Genomic DNA, 20,324 nt, shown 5'->3' with positions numbered 1-20,324 from the left:
TTTTTTCAATGAGAGTTAGCTCTTGTTAATTTGGTGGCACACAAGCTAGGAAAGTTTTTTTGTACGTACTTGGAAGTAGCCGTATTCCCTAGAGGGCAAAAGTCCAAACTCTCTCGCAACGACGATACAACCTGCGCATGTTATTGTTAGGTTTGTTACACAAAATGTCATTACAGTCGCCGACCAATTTTTCGCACCCTGATTTTTCGGACATGCTCGATTATTCGGACTCGTTCGCGGAACGGCCGCGGGTCCCATAGAGTTGATGTATAAGAGCATCCAAAATTTCGGACGCCGTGCAGCTCCGTCACTCGATATTTCGGACTCTGTTTGCCCAACCAGCGAATTTCTCTCTTGGGGTGACAGAAAATATTGTCATCGTCCGAAATTCGTATCAAAAGAAATCAACCAACTAAAATATTGAGGCAAAATAATAGGCAGTGATGATTGTTCGTTTTCCATTCCTCTGTGCAGAAGAGGTCTGTCGTGGCGCCTTTGCGTCTTCGATTTGGCCAACGGCCCAGCACGTGCTCTCCGCCCGCGAGTTGCGCGACAGCGCTGTAAAGCGAGCTTCACCTAAAGCACGCATGCGTTAGGCGAAGCCGACTTGCGGACTTGATGACGGCGGTGCCTCTGACAGTGTACATTGACGAAATGTCGCTTCGGGAAATAGAAGCGCGTTAGGAAAGCACAAATTTTTCCAGCCTACTAGGGCTTAGTAAAGTTTATTTTGAAGCGAAATTCGTTTTTTCGGACCGCTCGATTATTCGGACTTTTGCGCGATCCCCGCCGAGTCCGAAAAAACGGACGGCGACTGTATTGTGTTAGAAGTTGCAATCTATAAATAGTCCTTAAACATTGGCAAAACAAATCGACACAAAATCCAATTCTTGTCTTTTTGCCTTCCATTTGTCTGTTTCAGAGTTATTCACTGTATCAGCAGTATGTATTAATATGCGTTAACAAGTTGATATTCCAGAAAAGGGGAGAACACACAAAAAACAAAAACACCCTTTTTTGGAATATGGACCCATGCCAACACGGCCGGCTTTCAATTCTCAGTATTACTAAGTGTTCTGATTGGCAGGTATGCACAAGCAAGTCCAAATGACAGGTATCACTCACACTGTCTTGCGACGTGACGTTGTTAAGCACATATTTTACCAACATCGGGAGATGTGCCACATCAGCAGACTTTAGAGAAGATAACACGCGGGTCTGCATCTGTAATTACATGACATTCTCTGTTGCACATAACATGGTATATGTCATGCTTATGTAAAGCTCACCTCGATAACTAGTGTGGTGTCCATGTAAAGGTTGCCTAATGCTTCCAGAATGGCAGGAGTTTCCTCTGTGTTTTCACACAACAATGCACTGTGGTAGCAAAAAGTAACTACAAATAAGACATCAAACAATAACACAAAGTAGCTGTTCCCCCGAAAGGAAAGCCCAGGGGTCAAGCATCAAACTTCAAACACTACATTTCGCTGCTGACAGCTAAATACTGCATTTCTTGGATATAACCTAATCCTGCCAGAGAGAGAAGGGAATGCCTGCAACATACGGGAGGGCAATGCATAAGCATTGCACATGAAGGCAACTACTATGCTTGGCTTAAGAGGGCATACCAGCTATTCGTCCACACACATTTTCTATGGAGCACATTTCATGCTGTTTGTCCATTCTTCTATTGCGGCCTCACAAATTAAGATGAAAAAGAGAAATGCATACTTTTCGTAGATTCTCTTTGAAGACATATTTTTCAACTTCTGCTGCGGGGTAGATGGCCACGAGCCAGAATGTAAAAATCAGGGCTGTGTGAATACTCGACTTTTCGAATACGAATATTTCAATATTCCAATTTGATTCAAATTCAGAATTTCCTACTAATGGCTTTCGAATATTTTCGAATATTCGATATTCCTAGAGCACATACGAGTGCTAACCTCTCACATGCTAACCCAAATGCAGCAGGCCTCTAACGGTAAACTGCACACGAAACAGGCAACACGGAAAGCATTCACCACTACGTGTTCAGCATGCCAACACGATATATCAACGTTTCAATCGCAAGGTCACACCAGCACGCGTTGGGCACCAATCATCACATGGGACTGTCCAAATCAAGAAATTAACCACAGTTTGAACAAATAGTACGTCAGCAATAAACTGAAATCTCAAACTTTCACTTTCCACACTTGACAGTGATTCCGCAAATGTCGTGAACTCCTGTGTTGAAACAGCAACATGTTGCAATGACCCACTTTCCTCTGAAGAGCCTTCCACCACAGTTGCTCCAGCATCTCAATGAAGAGATGCATGCAAACCTTTCATGTAAAAACAACATAACATCAAAAACACAAACAAAAACTCCAGAGACCATCCCACAGCTGTAACAGAGGAATGTGTGCTACCAGCATCAGAATGCACAAATTGTTCGGTAATGAACGAGGCGTGAGAGGAAGGTGTGCAGCGTACACAGGAGAGAAGGAAGGATCTGCTGTCCACAGTTACAGCACAAGTACTCAAACCCTTGTCTGTGGACTTTGTGCAGGTAACCTTTAGCTTTTTTTGAAACTCTACCATAAGAACAGTTCCCATTCTTTACTGGACTTACAAAAAATGTATTTGAGGAACATGTCAAAGCTGCAAGGACCGTAACAAACCTTCCTTTTTACAAAATTTATTTTCCTTTATTTTGTCAACAAAATATATTGCACCCTTGTGTCCTCTCGGGATGTGAGTATGCCTCAGGTGGGTTCAACACTTAAAAAAGCATTGTGCTCTTAAGATTCTCTGTCCTGAAAAGAGATTTATGCAACTGATTCGTAAGCATTACTTGTGAGATCATCCTCAGAATGTCATTTTCCCTGTCCATGTGGTTGTAAATCTCTGCCGTCATCAGTGGCGCAACATTTTTTGCGGTCGAGGAGTTCCACACACATTTTTTGTCGCATATGAGGTTCCCGTGAGTACTTCCTCTGTAGCTTCTGCCACTTTAAGTCAAACCCCATGTGAGCCATTGTCTTGCCCAGTCCTGCCCCACACGAGCTGTCATGAAAGGCAACAGTGACTTTGTACAAACTTGAGACAGTCTGTGTTGACCTAACATTGGCTTGCAAGCAACAAACGTTTCCACCCACTTTGCAGAGCAGAATTCCGACGTGGCCAGAGTCGAGGAAGGACAATATCACCAACTGACCGAATTTGAATAGTTTACCGCAAAATTTGGGATTTGAGAGATTCTGCGAAACACTTCAAAATTTGCCCAACTTTGACATTTTTTATAAAAATGGCTACAGCGTCTACCAAAACGAAATTTTGCAGGAGTGAAGCCCCTCGGGAGTAGTCTATAATAAAAAAGTATTCACCCTTAACAATCTAGGTGCTGTAAAAAATTCATAAATTCACGGAAATCATTAAAAAGTCCACATTTGAGTGTTAAAATTTTCAATGGCGATAACAAGCTAGAAATATGCACTTTACATAGAACTGTAGAAGAACTTCTCATTTATGCGTGGAGAAAAAATCAGGAAGGCTTTTTTTATTAACTGAATAAATAATTTTTTTTCGGTTCTGTACTCGCGAAGTAGGCTTTGCAGCACGGTCATAAGCGCATGCTGATCCTGCTGGCCTCAAAAAACCTTGAGGTAAAACTAAAATTTTAGCAAAAAGAATGCTGGAAGCTGTTCTACAAGAGGAGTTAGTCAACATTGAAATGGTAATTTCCCTATTTCGACTATCTCAATGTCGCGGCTGCATACAGTTCACTGAAACTACTGACCACCCATATGCTCAAATGCACGAAAGAATGAGCACCTGTGAAGATATGTCTCACAGGCGTTCTAGAAGTAGACTCGGTGTGGAGTATCTAGTACTCGACCCAAGCCGGGTGACTCATCTTCACACGCTTCTGCACAACCGGTTCAAGGCTCCCCCTTCGCTTCTCATGTTCACTGCCTTGTTTACCTTTCTTGGCGGGCTTGGTCGGAGGGCAGTCCGCACTTGGTACATATACAATCTCTTAGAGCAGCAGTTCGACTCTGTCTTTGTTCCTGTTTTGTTCCTTTCTGGAACTCAAACGTACAACACATTCTGCACAGGAGTACCCTATATTAGCTGCAGTTTCAAGAGACAGTTCAATTTCGATCGACTTGCACACGTATAATTTGTGTTGCTCGTTTGTTAAACCACTTCTTTTGGTTGTGGTCGTCGTTGCACTATTGCATATGTTGAACCTATAGATTCTGATGACACTTCGGCGACTGCTAGCACCAGTAAAGGACCTCCACAGCAGTGAGTGCTGAATTGCTCTCCTTTTTTTACCGTAGCTTGTTTTACTGCTTGTTGTTTCACGGGAAACAACGAATTAGAGCAACGTATTCCATTTTCTGGCTTTTCTCTCCTTCGTCCCATCTGCTCGCGACTGGTATTACATATGAAAGTTCCTCTATGGGATTATAGCATCTAGTATATTTTTATATTTTTCAAGGGCAACTCCTACAACTCTTCACCGCAGACAATCCTCATATTGGGTATTTTACAGATGTTGCTGCGTCATAGTATAAAAACAAAACAAAAAAATTGGACAATCTCCGTCACCATGTATATGACTTTGGTATGAGCTTCTTAGCATTTTTTGTGCGACATTACATGGGAAGGGTCCCTGTGACGGTGTTGGGGGAACGTTGAAGAGCCTCGCAGCAAAATATTCAAAAACCATTCAAACCAAAAACCATTCAAAAACCAAATCTTGACGCCTCATGATCTGGGTGACCATAAACGAAATTGAAACGGAAGCTTTGACTTTGCTCATAAAACCGCGCTTTAACTATAGGGCGGGTGATATCCCAAAAGAGGTACTAATTTCTGCAATGAAGGAAGGAGAGGCACAAAAGGAACTGAAGGTGTAAAAGGTGGAAATTTATAGACATACTTTAAGCAGTATGGCGGCAAGCTCCAAAAGAGGAAAAGGGAAATCAGTAGTCAAGCGAACTTGAACTGTCCTTTGGGGCTGGTCGAAAGAGCTCTTACATATGTAAGATATTGACTTAATTCACTTTCAGAAAAGCTTCCAGCATTCCTTTTGCTAAAATTTCAGTGTCACCTGTAGGTTTTGGAGGCGAGCAGGATATGCGTGCGCTTATACTCGGTGACCGCGCTGGAAAGCCTATGTCGCGAGTATAGCACCTAAGAAAAAATTATTTCTTCAATTTATAAAAAAAGAAACCTTCCTGATTTTTTCTCTATGCATAAATGAGGACTTCTCCTACAGTTCTATGTGAAGTGCATATTTCTAGCTTGTTATCGCCATTGAAAAATTTTGAGACTTTGTGAGACCCTGAGTACGTTTGCAGTGGTGGCACTGTTAAAGATCAACAGAAAAGGAGGACGAAAGAGGCATCGGAAGGGGATCGTGACGAAGAGGAGAAAGACTGTTACTATGTGTGGGATGACAGAGCTCTCAACCCCATTGACTTAACTGGATACATCATGAACATTCCCATCATCAAATATGTAGCATGCTGTCGGTGGGGAAATATTAGTTTGTGATGGCAGCTGTTTGTATTGCCTGTGCCCCAACAGAACTCACTAAAACTTGATGTCTTGCATTCTAGCTGAAATAGTCATAGTACTACATGTTGGACAATTCCACGACTAGAAACTAGAAAACATACAAAAGTCACCAGAACCTTTTGTAATTTATCTTCCTAATCTTACTAGACTTGCTGCTGCCTATTTCCTCCTAGTAGAACACTATGTAGAGCACTCAACTAAAACATAAACATCCAGTAAGCACAGAATTAAAAGCTTGCCTTAGCTTGAGAGCCGCTTCAGTGTGGCAGCTGTCATGTAATATGTCTGGTAATGCCACAATCATGTCTCTTTGTACACAGGCTGGCACAGCAGCAAGGGCTTCAAATACTTGCTCTGTAAACTCCTGATCAACAGTCCACATTTACACTTCTGAGAAATACAATGCCATAAGAGCACTTACGTGCGTTGTCACAAGTCCATCAAGCAGTCGCAGCTGATTTAACACTTGGTTGTGGAGATTCTTTGATCTGTTAAAAAAACCAAATCATGTAACTAGATAAGAAATCAATGCAGTGTGTTTGTAGCATGGAGGGACTGCAGAACTCAAAGGTGACACAAAATCATCTCGTGAATAATGCAACGCATTTTGGGTACTGTCCATTGTGCTTTATATGTCCAATGATGGCCAATTATTGTGAGGCATGCAGGTGTTCAACTTGGAAATTAGGCACCCGAGTATAGCAATTGAAATGCACCAATGTACTGTGCAAATTCCAAAAGTATGAAAGAAGGTGCACAGCTATCACAAAATTGTTTGACACATGGGCAGTATAGAGTGGTTATCACTGGGATTCCCGATGATTATAATGTTTGAGACCTCAATAGCAGCATTATGCCATTCAACTGGAGAATGCTACCACAACGTGCTCCTAAGAAACAGAAAAGTATGATTTGACTTGCGTGAGAAAAAAAAAAAATTCGAGACCTGTGTTGGCGCGTGAAGGTTACCTATGTCCACAATTAATGCATGGCATAAAGTACTGAAACGCGTCAGAGGAATAGGACATACCTGTGGTATGTCACACTCATGCAATCAACCTCCAGCTCCCTGATTTCTTGAAATTTATTTGTTTCCTCGTCGCTTACAGCTTTAGTTTGTCAAAGTTTTTTTTGCAACCACCATCGCATTTCATCCCCACTGAAAATCCTGCTTAGGCGTGGGAAGAATGAAGATATTCTGATCAAATCTATGAAGCCGCCTGTAAGTACTCCGATAAGTCAGACAACGTTCGACGTGCCCTGCTACTGCATTCATTATGGCCCACTGCACGAAATATTTATCAGACTTTTGCGCCTGAACCAGCAGCTGAAGAAAGTGCCTCAGTGACGAAAGACGCAACGGAAAAAGGTGCCCCGGATTCAGTGAAGTACATCCTTGAAAAGTTTGACGAATTTTATTTGCCCTACAAAAACGTAACTTAAGCCACAGCTGTCTTCAACGTGATGACCCAGCACGAAGGCCAGTCTATCGAGGAATATCTAATACAAGTCCAACTTCAGGCGCAGAGGTGTGATTTTGGAGACAAAAAAAATCGACTGATAGGGGACAGGATCATTCTTGGTATAAGGGACTCTGTACTTCGAGAGTGTCTGCTCCGAGAAAGTGATCTTTTGCTGGAGAAAATTGTACAGTTCTGCAAGGCACCTGAAATCTCTAAGAAACATATACGCGACATAGGCAATATGGGCTGAGAAGCCATAATGTCTGTTAGCACATCACATCAGCAACGATGCCAACAAAGTCAGAGCGCACAACGCCAACGTTACAGTATGGACGGAAGAGGGTATCACTCTTCCAGACAAGATCGCTTTTGCCCCTTATAGCAAATTCCTGGTTTTCGGCCGCAGTCTTATCAGAGTCTTCAAAAGTATTTCAGCAGCAAGCCAGCCGACAACAAGGAGCATCTTTTTCACGGTGTAGTTTAAATGATCGTCCACAGCATTGCCCCACATGTGGAATGCCTGCATGTCTTTCATGCAGCAAGTTTGGACACTTCGCCAGGATGTGCCGCCAGAAGATATTATCACATCCTCGTCACATCGACTTGCTGGACAGTGCAACGTCGGAAGGGACAATGATAAACAACGAGACACTACTGGGTGAGCTCACTATTGACTCCTTATCCCGTTCAAGTTGGTCACAAACTGTGCAGATTCAAGGTCGTGCTATTGAATTCAAACTTGACGCGGGCGTGATGTAAATGTGATACCAGATACAGTTATTGAATATTGTTCTTGTAAACCAGTAATCGAGGCAACAGATATTAAGGTGCAAACATTTAGTGGAGAGCCTCTACCTATTTTAGGAAAATGTCAGTTGAACTGTGTCATCGATGGAAACAACTATCAGTTGGAATTTGTGGTAGTGAGAATGAATGTGAGTGCAATCCTTCGGAAACAAACTTGTGAGGACTTGAACTTGGTAAAAAGAGTTAAACAGCTGCAGAGCAGTGGCAGTGCTGTGAGCAACGAGGATTTACAGTCTATACTTGAATTTCATATGTGGGTGATTCCATCTCAACTCAGGAAGGTGGTGCGGACACCATCACCGATTTCCTTTGAAAAAGTATATGTTGTACTGCCAGACGCATGCACAGGGGAGAATAAATATTTTGGCTCTATGTGTCATGGTCTGCCAGAAAAAAAATCAGAAAGAAATTGACTGGGCTGCGGAGCTTTCTGACAGAGCGACTTTGACATTTTATTCCTCGCCAGCGGACGGTCCCAAACTCTAGATCTTTTTGCACAATATGTCAGGCTTGCGCAACTTAATTCTGCCACATAGTCGGCAGAATACACGCGACGTGTACTGTACTTATTGTTCCTGTCGGAAACACAAGCCACAAACTCAGAACGTCGCTGAACTTCACGTGCACAGTACTGAGATCTGAATGTGGGAAAAATTAGTCAGAAAGCCTCAAATTATATTGCTAGCGCACGATTTGTGGTAGGTCTGAATCCTGAGCTCTGTCATTCAGGGAGGAGATGTCGGAAATATCAGACGTGAATAATCCTGTTAACTCTCTGGCGTGGTTCTCCCTAGCGAGATGTATATCCTGTGCTCTGCACACCAGGTTTGTTGCGCTCTATTCCGAGTTGTAGTTGTGTCGAGAGGAAACCTTCCATTTTGCGTACACATGTAGGCCATAGCCTGGGCTATATAACTACAAAATATCAAGGAAATCGGAGGTGGGGTTTTTGAGAAACCAGAGTCCAAAAAACACAATTTTTAAGAGTATAGCTGTACTCTACACAGTCTCGCCGAAAGGAGGCAAAGTACAGACATGCAAATTTGATATCAATTGAAAGAGCATGCTTCAACCTACACCCCGGTACTTCATATATCTCGATGGCATGCATAGGAGTATTACACCATAGAGGCAAATACGACCAAAACCTGAACTTTGTGGCAACTTTGGCGATTTTTAATTGAAGATCAAAACAGAATTGACCCGTGCTGTTTACGCAGGCTGAAAGCCGTTCTACTTGACATACTGCGCAAAAAAATCTGTAGTTTGGGAACGTCCGCTGGTGAGGAATAAAATGCCGAAGTCGCTCCGTCAGAAAGCTCCGTAGCCCAGTCAATTTCTTCCTGATTTTTTTTTCGGACGGACCACAACACATAAGGCTGAAATATTTATTGGTCCTGTGTGCATTCCTGTTGGAGTACAACATATATTTATTCAAAGGAAATTGGTGATGGCGTCCGGACCACCCTGCCTGAGTTGAGATGGAATCACCCATGTATTCGAGGGAATTGGTTGTCTGAGGGACATACAGGGTGTCCCAGCTAAGTGTATACAGATTTTTTTAAAATATATATAGCACTTTTTCCAAGATGAAATCAATTGCAATATAGCATATGCTGAAGGGCACTCCCTAGGAGGGCATTAGCAAAGTCCAAAGGCAATGTCTTAATTAACTTTCATTAATTAACTTGTTCATTATAAAAGCTACAAAGTTGTCCCAATGAGAACACCTGTTCCTTTCGGTCACCTGATATCGTATCTGTTTCCAGAACAAAAATCCGCTCGATAGATCGCCCGCAAAAAGTTCGTGAAGGAACGCCCCTTTTCCTTTATTTTATTCATTGCGCTTCTTAGAAGACGCGTCTTTCCTTCATCCCCAATGTGAGAGGGAGAAAGAGCACACTATCGCCTCTCGCAGCTAAACACCTAATATGTCTCTAAGCAAGCTAAACACCTAATATGTCTCTGACACTCCGACAGTTGGCGCTTCTGGGCCAATGTGGAGGCCAGTACGGCCAAGCAATTTTCTTCGAATAATTAATTGTGCACATTCATATGTTTGAATTACCAGGAGTTTTCCTCTATTGAAATGCACGACTGACAGGACCTGAGCATTAGTTTCATTTATCCGGAAGATTTCAAATTAACGGGATTACACTGTACTATCACATGTTCAACTACGCCACAGAGATAGATTGCAACAAGGGGGACAAGTAAAAGGCTATTCACTGTGCTCCTGTCCTGCGTGCAAGCACATATAGTCAAACCTGTAATGTGTAAATACCATTCAGATTTAAGGAAAAAAATGAAGGTTTTTCGTTGACTAACTTGACAGAGCATTAATATACGTAGTTAGCAGTTCAGAACTGCTGCAAGCACTCTGACATAATATATCTATGAGCAACAGTGTTCTGCCTTTCACTGAACAAAAAGACTGTTACTGTTACTTACGTGTCCTGGGCAGTTTGCACCACTTTTTCCAGCAGTAGTTCGCAGAGTTGTTGCTGCAATAATACCGGAATGTTAACCCTTGACTGCCTGCGTTAAGCTAACCTGTGGTCCCATGCTTTGAAACCCCAACCCCAAACCAACCTGATATAATGAATATTGAATCAAATAAGTTTTTTTAGCTGTCCAACCAACTTCACTATAAACAGTCTAGTGCAGTTCTAGTGCAGTTCATAAAAATATTACCTGCAGTGGGTCCACCCTCAGTAGCAGGCGCACAATGCTGTCTTGATGGATGTCACTGAAAGTTATATGATAATGCCGACAGTCAGTGCACCAATACTGAACTGGCATTGCGATAGCAATCTTGAAAATAGAGGAATGCTGTGAGAAAGTGTGTTAAAGGCACCATGAAAAGATATTTGACAAGCCTAAGACCATTTTCAATTTGTTCACCTGTACTAAAGCATTCACCCTGTGAAATAGTATGAAGCTGAAAATCATTCAAATAGCAAAAACGTTCTATAATAACCACAGTCGTGAATGGCGGCTGCAACAGCCTGTCCGAGAAGAAAACTCTCTGTGACGTCAAACATAGCTGATGTTGCCGAATGGCAGACAGTCTTTTACGAGCAAATTGCAAAATCTGCAAACAAGCATGCAAGCTGAGTTATGAAATAGGTTTTAATTCGACCTGGAGCTAAGACCATTTTAATCGTTGACACTGAAGCCTTGTGGAAGTTTAATGTAGCAGTTGATTGTCTTCATGGTTACCAGAGCACGTTCTCCTCTTTCCCATTTTGGGAGCGTATGGAACAATTCCCAGACGCTTTGTGCGTTGCATAATCTCTTCCTCAATCGCAGACAATTTGTGTTTTGCCATATTTCTACTGATATCAAGGACAAATATATGACAGAGTGGTGTGTTGTCCAAACTGAAACCGTGCACCACGTGGTCCTGCAGGGTGCACTCTCCCAGTTGTCCACAATTGGCCAAATGTTGGTGACGTAGGCCCGCTGTGAAGGTATGTATCTGGCACTATCAGCCCACTATTTTTGCGTGGTAACTGCCTCCCCGGCGTACTGAATATGGTTAAAAGTCTATGTGTTTATGATAGTGAGGGATAAGAACTGTTTCCAGTAGTGTGCTCAGAATTTGTGAGAATCATTGCATGGTCCCTTTAATAGGCAGTACACTGGGCAGCCCTCAGGGCACTTAATCAAATTTAAGATCTTAACAGTAGACGCCATGACTACCACTCTGACGTTATTAAAGAAAAAGCATTTACAGAAATAATTTTTAGAATGCCAATATATTAGGTCGGTATACCATTCACAGGCAAGTGCACCATAAGAGAACTTTACAGTCTGGCAATTTAATTAATTCAAATATATTAACACCCATTTCACATTATGATTTAATCTACTACTACCTTGCAAGCTGTAATAAGCAGCGTTTTTGTCAGGACATTGTAGTCAGAAGTGTAATTATTTGAGCACTTTCAAATATAAGTTGAACAGAAAACACTTGCTGAATTCCCTTAAAAGTAGGGCGGTGCAAACGGTAAAAATGTTGAATACAAATATTGCAAATAGTTGGCTTTGAGTATCCAATAATACAACATATGATTAAAAGTAACCCTGTTTACTGCAATGTGCACATACAACCACATTTTGATAATCACAGATATATATGTAGGGAAGCATCAACTATAAAACGAAGAAGAAAAGGCTGCAACTCCCATAACACAATTTACACTGCCACAGGCTAGAGCGCAGATGGTGAATTTCATGCAATTTGAGTGACTCTCAGTCATATACCACAAGATTAGCAGCAACATCTTGAGCTCGATGGTGGATGTAAGAAGGTGGCAGGTGAGACTCTAAAAGCTATGGTTTGATCGCGATGCCTGCATATCACCCGTGATGCAACTACACTAGTCCCATCAGCTTAAGGCTTGGGTCCTGCTCCCCTTGTCAAAACTGTCGTGTTTTGTGAAGAGACTACGCCGCTCCTACATGTCTGACGTTAGAGGTATTGGTATCTCAGGAAAGCATTTTTCCTACGCTACATCATTATTTTGTTCATACACTGCTCAGCTGTTCTACTATAAAGCAAGGAACATGACCATATTCCCATTCTTTGCTCCTCTTTGTCAAGATTTTACACGAAGTAAAAAGAAGATAGCGCTATGTAGTTTTTTGTAGCGTGGTGTCCTAGGGAGCACAAAGTGCGCCACATCCCAGTATTACTGAGATTTGGCATAGGTAATTTATAAACACTCCTTAAAAAACATGAAATATTGGATTTTTCAACTTGTCATTTCACATTGTTCTATTGCTTGTCTGAAAGTAAGAACCGCACTGAAAAGAGACAGTTATGTACAGAACAAGTCCTGAAATTTTCACTGTGATTGGAGTGTATAAGAGAAGCTGGAATTCCTGGAAGCCACCCACCCATTGCCCAGCGAAACCAAAACCATGTTTGTAACCATGGTTTGTAAATCCCAGCGTTCTCCCGAGAGGTGTCGCAGGCAAATACCAAATGACCTTTACAGGAGAGTCTGAGGTAGGGTCCGCTCCTTTAGAATAAAGGAGCGTACCCTGGATACGCGGTGCCCCAGTCGAATAGCGCTGTACACTTCCCTCTTTTCTTCAGATTCATCGTTCCTTGACTTTATGAGGCCTATGTGTTTGTGTTCTTACCTATTCGTGGCCCTTCTCGGATGTCATTTGTTGGACATTCTTTCCAGATCCCATAGTATATATCTCCATGGTAGGTCAGTAACTGCGTTCTAAATGTCTGTGGCAAAAATATGCGGCCAACATCCTTTTTCTGGCATGAACTTTCTGCAGATTCTGCAGTCCTTTTTTTAAATTAGAGTGTATTGATTACGTTGAACTGAACTCCAGAACTTGCCGTCTGCCATCGTAACCGTTTGCCAATTTTTTTTCTCTTCAACCGTTTTTCTCTTAGTCTTTTTTTCTAAAAACAGAATGCGAATGGCAGATACAAAAGCTCGTAAACTGGTGAACTGGAAGTTCATAAACTCACTCCACATAGCAAACAAGATAGTCATAAATACAATGAAAGCTTGCTAGCTGGAGCATACTAAGTATTCCACACCAACCAGCAGAGGAAGGGCTGCCATGGTCATTATGAGTCAGTGTAATAAACAAAAAGAAAGATAAGGAACCTTTGGTCACACTCTTGGGCTCAAACCAGTGCCGGAAAAATGCTGGCCAATTTCAGAAATACATTCTATTTTTTTCTCTGGAATGCGCTTTGTGCCTTTCACTCTCCACAAAATCCGCCGTGCACTTTTGGTTTCGATAAGGAAAGTTAGAGTAGCTTGTCAATTATCAGCATATTTACTGAAATTAAAATGAAATAAATTTGTAACAGCAGATTGTGGTTAAGGTTCAAACCAAGAAGGCTGCTGACCGCATATATTTTTCCGGAATACCGTATTTTCACGCGTATTAGCCGCGGCTTATGCGAGATTTTTCTTTTTGCGGACGCTCTGTGGCTTATCCACGGGTGCGGCTTATCTGATGGCTATTTTTCCCTGGTGTTTTCCCCATACCCCGGATTAAACGAAAGGGCTGACAGCGCCTCATGTTTTTCGGAACAGGACCGCCCTGCCAGTGCACGAACAATACCGAACAGGGGCGGGTCTACATTCGAGTGGACTGACCTTCCGAATACATTCCCCCACGCAGCTTTAACAAAAGGGGTGACAGTGATTAATGTCTCCTGGAACACCACTTACTCGTCAATCCACAAAAAACATGCAACAAGGGCACAATCCAATCTTAGTAGAACACTAGAACTGACCTCCTTTGTTATACATCATGCCGATACCGGAATGTGGACCACAGGGTTTATGGCCTTCCCTATGGTCTCCCTTGTCGGCAGACCCACAGGAAGGGTTCAATACACCTGACATCGGGATAAACCATGGTCAGCTAAGCGTCAGTTCTCATTTGAGCTGAGCAGCAGCATTCGTGGACACGGCACTTATAGGTAAGGCATGGCTCCATCACGGAGGCACAGCTACGACAGCGGCTTCAAACTGAAAGTCGTCGACGTCGCGGACCAGTACGGCAACAGGGCCAGGGAGTACGGCGTCGATGAGCGTTGAGAGTCTCTATTGATTTTGTTTGTGCACCACTGGTTTACCCACGGCTTATCTGCGAGTGTGGCTTATCTAAAAAAACATTTTCAAAATGTATCTAAAAACGAGTCCTGCGGCTTATCTGCGGTGCGGCTAATACGCGTGAAAATACGGTATATTTTGGAGTGGAAATCACGGGCACGGTTACTTGCCAATCTCATAATCACAATACAGGGTGTTACCCTATAAAAGTCTACCCACGCCAGCATGTCGTGCTCGCCAATTACTCAATGCAGGTGGTACAATGTGTTGCCTACGTATAAAACTCAGAAGGACATTTCATCGTAGTAAATATCAAAGTGATTGAGTACTGCAACGCAAAGTTAGAGCGCAAAACGTGAGGTTCCCGTAGTCAAAATAGCCAAGATGGCGGTGTTGTGAATCGCAGTTGTGACACAGTTCCCCAGACGGCGACGTGTCGCTCTGGCAATCCATCCATACAGTCAGCAGTCAGAGCCGTCCCCGCGTTATGTTGTTTCACTGTTTTCAGTAAGCAGACGACATCCCTTCTGGATGTCGTCTGCTAATTACGTCGGCATTTTCTTTTATCACGTTGCTCACTTCGGGAGCAAAATACGACAGGTACATGAAAGCGAAATAAAAACTGCAGTTCCATCCAGCTGGCGGGTATACAACACATCGCAGTCTGGTGAGCAGCATATCAACTGCTCTTCGCAACGCCGCCATCTTTATTGGTTCGACTACGGCAATTGCACGTTTTGCGTTATAACTTCGTGTTGTGGCTCTCAATCACTTCGAAATTTACCAAGACTAATTGTCCTTATGAGCTTTATCTGAAGACTGCACAATCTGCCACCTGCATTGAGTAATCAGCGAGTACGGCGTGCCTGCACGGGTAGACTTTTATAGGGTAACACCCTGTATAATTGTTCAAATCTTGTTTGTGAAAGGTCTCTATTCGATGACTCGGATTCGAGGGCAGTGCAAGTTCCAAAGGAGCAGAAACTGCAGGGGAACCCTCACGAGAAAATAAAAATCTCTGGGTGAGCTTTAGGGTATTTTATAATGAGGTGAACAATTGTTCAACTTCAGCATTCCATTGATGAACAATTGTCCGGCGAGGAAATGTCCGCACCCACTAAGTTTATCTGCGCACATAGTTTGTCTAAATGCAACAAACCGAGAAGGCGTCTGCTTCATTTCCGCAGCTCTAATTTTCTTTTTTTCGTTACTTGATGTTTGGTGCGTGTTCGGAAAATAATGAGACAGGCAGACCGCTCGTCTACCCTAGGGAACCTAGGATTCCGTGGCCACGTACAAACGCAGAAAAACAGGTGTCCGCCCATTTGGTTGAGTGCTGTTTGATCGAAGGCGTTTAATCGAATGCCACTTGGTCAAAAGCCGTTTGATCGAAGGGAGTTCAAAGCTCAGAAGCCTATCACAAGGGCGAAAATCGTAATGCCGAACTATCAGAAGGCCGAAAGCCAAAAGGCTGGAAAATCACAACACCAAACTGTCAGAAGGCCGAAAGCTGAAAGGCCAAGCGATCAGAAGGCCCAAAATAAAAATTGCAAAAGGCAACAGAAGACCTAAGGTGAGCACCCCAGTAAATGACCACTGAAGGGGATTGTTCTTTTCATAAGACTATGAAAAGTTTTGTGGCTGTTGTATTCGAAATCAAATAATTGAATGCATAGCATTTGGCACCCGGAAACGTGTCTTCCCACTTCGCCTCTTCCTACTTCACCTAATGTTTTTTAATCAAATTATCTCCCAATCCCTCGGCATGTTCCCTCACTCAGAACTGCACGGGGTCCCAGTTCGCCTAATGTATGTGCCAAGCAGTACCATTTTGCCTACTGAGGTGTGTCACATGAAGAAAGAAGGCGCTTCTCCTTTGCCACTGCAGCCTGTGCTTGATCATCATCGAAGGTCGCATTTTAAGCGAAATGCCTATTTTTCGTTTCACCCCTATCGTGCATATATCACCTATACAGACACAACAAAACAGATTTCCCGTGTTTAACATTGTGTTTATATTCGTGAAGCTCTTCGTATATACCAGGCTCAAAGGAGTCAAATACTTTTTTAAAGGCTAAGGAACATAGTACAACGACAATGATCAGTTAAGGTGCATAATAGATCTCCGACAGCATCTATGTATAATATCAGTCTTCACTCACCGCAAGTTCAAGTAGCTTCCTTCCTAGATGCGTTGTCAAAACCAAAATTTCTTTGTTCTTATCGACTTTGTGCTCAGTGCCTGACTGAGCCAACAAAATACTCCAGCACCTAGGGCTACTCCTGGCTCGGCTGACTCACACAACTAGTTTAACACGATGGAGGACTATTAGTTACATTATCACGTGCTTGCATCATTCCTGTGCATATACGAGGGGCGTTCAAGTCAAACCGGGACTTTCTGTCTCCTTAGTGTACAAATGGCTCGCGCTACTTCTTTTTCGTCATTTTCACACGTGGCAGGCCTCCGCGTTCACAACATGGTGGTCCAAAGTTTGTGCAAAACAGAAGACGCGTACTGGACAAGATGGCTGACAACGAGGTGAACGCGCACATCGAACAGCGAATTGTCATGAATGAAGGCGTAAAGTCATCTGAAATTCACAGAAAACTTCACACTGAGTATGGCCACATTACACTTCGCCGCAGCCAAGCGTTTGAGTGGTGCAAACGGTTCCGAGACGGCCGCACATCAGTGCAGGATGATCCCAGCCAGGGCGGCTCATAGTCCAGTGTCAGAGTTCCTGAGAACATCAAACTTGTGGAGCGCCTGATCCTCAAGGACCGACGGATAACATGTCCCGAACTGGCTCAAAAGACGGACCTTTCTGTGGGAACGTTGAACACTATAATCCATGAACACCTCCACTTTCGGAAAGCTAGTGCCCGTTGGGTCCCGAAGCAGCTCTCCGTGTTTGGCCGGCAGAGAAGACTGGGAATCTCCCAAGAGCTAAGGTACCGTCTGGACACTGAAGGACAGCCGTTCCTTGATCGAATCATCACGTGCGATGAAACGTGGGTGCACCATTTCACTCCTGAATCTAAACGCGCATCAAAACAGTGGAAGCATCTGGGCTCGCCATGCAGCTCCCAAGAAGTTCCGAATCACCCCGTCTGCGGGTAAGGTCATAGCCACGGTTTTCTGGAACAAGGCTGGCATTCATGTTGATGTTCTGACCAGTGGTACCACCATCATTAGTGCATATTACTGCCAGGTTCTCAGGGATGTGCATAAGGCGCTGAAGCAAAAGCGGACGGACCTCATCACCAAAGGAGTCCTCCTTCTACAGGACAATGCACGCCCCTCATCCCACGCATCTCGCGACAAGCACCCTTACAGGAACTTGGCTGGGAGTTGCTGCCACATGCCCCTTACAGTCCAGACCTCGCCCCCAGCGATTTCCATGGCTTCGGGCCACTGAAGGCGTTCCTTGGAGGCCGCCACTTCAGCTGTGACGACGAGGTCAAGAGCTGCTATGCGCCGGTAAGAATTTCTACGCTGCTGGCATCCAAGCCCTCGTGAAACGCTGGGACAAGTGTGTTAGTACAGCTGGAGATTACGTCGAAAAATAAAAATGAATTTCTCGCCTGTAAGTTCATTTTACTTTTGCAAAAAATGAAATGTCCCGGTTTGACTTGAACACCCCTCGTATGTTTGTTACTTGACATCAATTATTACCTGAAGAAGGGTTGAGGATTAGGGGTGAAAGACATGTATGGCATGCTTAGTCACTACACGTCACAGCGGAAAAACTTATCAAGTTGCCGAACGGACTAGGGTGAAAACCTGGCCCTTGGACTGCTTTTTGGATGTGAAAAAGTGAGTTAGCATGAGGAATATGTATACGGGCAAGGGGATTACACACTGGTAAATGTCCTTAAGATAATAGCATTTAGAACTGCAGCTTTCTTTTGTTGCTCTCTTTTTTTTCATCAACGCTCCAAGTGAACCAATAAGAAAAATCTATCAAATGACTGCTGCAGTTTTGATCAAACAGCTTTCGACCAAATGTCCTGTGTTCGATCAAACGGCAAATGTCCTGGAACCGGAAAAACACAGATTTTGATTTTGGGCACAGAGAAACGCGCATTTCAATACTTGTCACGGAATAATGCCAAGTTATTCTTTGTAAATGGCACGTGAATGAAGAGTCGTTCCTGCTAATAGGCATGTGATGTTGATGGGCACAAATAAATAAATAATAATTAAAATAAATCGTTGTCCACAGCCTGTGTGGCAACACTAGTGTTCCCTTTTGTGCGCATGTAGAGGATCAAACTTTTTTCCCACGTTCGAGAACCTTCCTCAAGTAGTAGCAGACGTACAGCTTGCTGACCGGTGTACACTCGGACCTACCCCAGAAGCTGCGTACTATGCCACAGCTGCCAAAGAACAAGCTCCACGCGAAGCCTGTTAGGTAACAGCAAGAGGTTTGAGTCCCCGCACTGGCTGTGCTGTCAGGTGTTATCCCTGGGTTTTCCAGTTCTTTCGTATGAAGCTAGCGTGCGCCACACATACAGAGTGTTTCAGTTACAATGTCAAAAATGAATAGAAAAAACATGCCAGAGGAAATTTGTTAGCATGAATTGAAGTTCTAAACTCACCATATCAACCCAACGTTTTCGTTTTTCTTTTTTGCCTCTTGCAAAAAAAAAAAAAAATACAAGCGAACTTTTTAGAAATTTATAATAAAAAACATAACATAAAATTACTTATGGAGCGTGGCGTGGTACTGACTCACTATGAAGTAACACTGGTCCTTTGCATTGCATGGATCTTGAAAAAAAAAAAAAAAAATGGGGGAGAGATGACACCCATAGTCTTTCTAGTCTGTATTTTGGGGGGGGGGGGGGGGTTAGGGGGGGTGCTGAGACAATCCCTGGTGGATGTTCATTGCCACAAGAGCAGATCTGGAAAGTCGAACTGTGGAGAAGAGTTCGAGAAATCATTTCGGGCACAGAACGCACTGCTACAGTGTGTTCCCATCAGGAAACCACTGCCCAAGTTTACTGTGTAATGCTCATGCATTCAGGAAATCTCGCATATGAGATTTATTCTAAAGACATGAATTCAATCATTAAATCGAATATGGATACTGCAAATATTCAAATCACTTTAGAAAAGTCGAATATTTGTACAGCCCTACTTAAAAGTAATGCAAAAAAGATAAGGCTGAGAGTCTATGAGTCTCTCAGCCTCTTAAGTATGCACCTCACATTTTCTGTGTGTTGAAATTTAACCAGCTCATCATTACTTTTAACTTGGGAGAGTAGAAAATGAGTACACTTTGTGCATCACTTCGCCTATATTATGCACTATGCAGAGTGTTTCAAAACCATGTCAAAATTGTTTAAAGAAAATGTATGTTACAAAAACATGCAATCAATGGCATTTATCACTAGGGAACTTTTTGCCATGTACAAGTAATTTCATTAAATTCTAATTAAAAGTAGTTTAATCTGAAGTTGAACTTTCACATTTGCCATGTCAATGCAATCTTTATTATTTTTTTGCCAGAAACAGAAACATATGTAGCATTTACGTATTAATTACAAAACACATTCCCTATTATACGTAATGTAGCTAAAAACAAACTGAGAAAGGCATTACGAGATGTGCAAATCGTCAGCGGCACTCAGTTCTTCGTAAAGGACAACAGATACGAAATTTGGTAATTGCAAGAAAAGAACCAAATGAAGTGCAAATTCTACGTAGAATTATGGTTCCACCAGTATTTTGTGAGTACGGTGTATGGATGGGCATATTTTTTACGCTTAGGAGCCCGCTACGCTGCCCGCCCGACACAATCACCCGGGGAGCGTGTGACGTCAGATATTACTTGAGCTCCAGTTTGTGGCTGCTAGG

At 43.0% G+C, this 20,324-nt stretch overlaps 1 protein-coding gene across 4 annotated transcripts in view; it reads right to left on the bottom strand.

Moving 5' to 3' along the window:
• The window catches only part of LOC135375593 (Fanconi anemia group D2 protein-like), a 339,045-nt gene that overhangs the window by 270,903 nt on the left and 47,818 nt on the right, over positions 1-20,324 (bottom strand). For all 4 annotated transcript variants that reach the window (XM_064608269.1, XM_064608270.1, XM_064608271.1 and 1 more), the window contains exons 6-12: positions 10,545-10,599; positions 10,302-10,354; positions 6,002-6,068; positions 5,820-5,944; positions 1,290-1,377; positions 1,126-1,224; positions 70-131 (exon numbers count right to left, since the gene is read on the bottom strand). In XM_064608269.1, coding sequence (XP_064464339.1) covers positions 70-131; positions 1,126-1,224; positions 1,290-1,377; positions 5,820-5,944; positions 6,002-6,068; positions 10,302-10,354; positions 10,545-10,599 — 549 coding nt within the window. The remainder of the gene's footprint in view (positions 1-69; positions 132-1,125; positions 1,225-1,289; positions 1,378-5,819; positions 5,945-6,001; positions 6,069-10,301; positions 10,355-10,544; positions 10,600-20,324) is intronic.

This window comes from Ornithodoros turicata, unplaced genomic scaffold, assembly GCF_037126465.1.
Source record: "Ornithodoros turicata isolate Travis unplaced genomic scaffold, ASM3712646v1 ctg00000903.1, whole genome shotgun sequence".
Taxonomy (NCBI): Eukaryota; Metazoa; Arthropoda; class Arachnida; order Ixodida; family Argasidae; genus Ornithodoros; species Ornithodoros turicata.
This window is presented reverse-complemented; position numbering and strand designations above follow the sequence as displayed.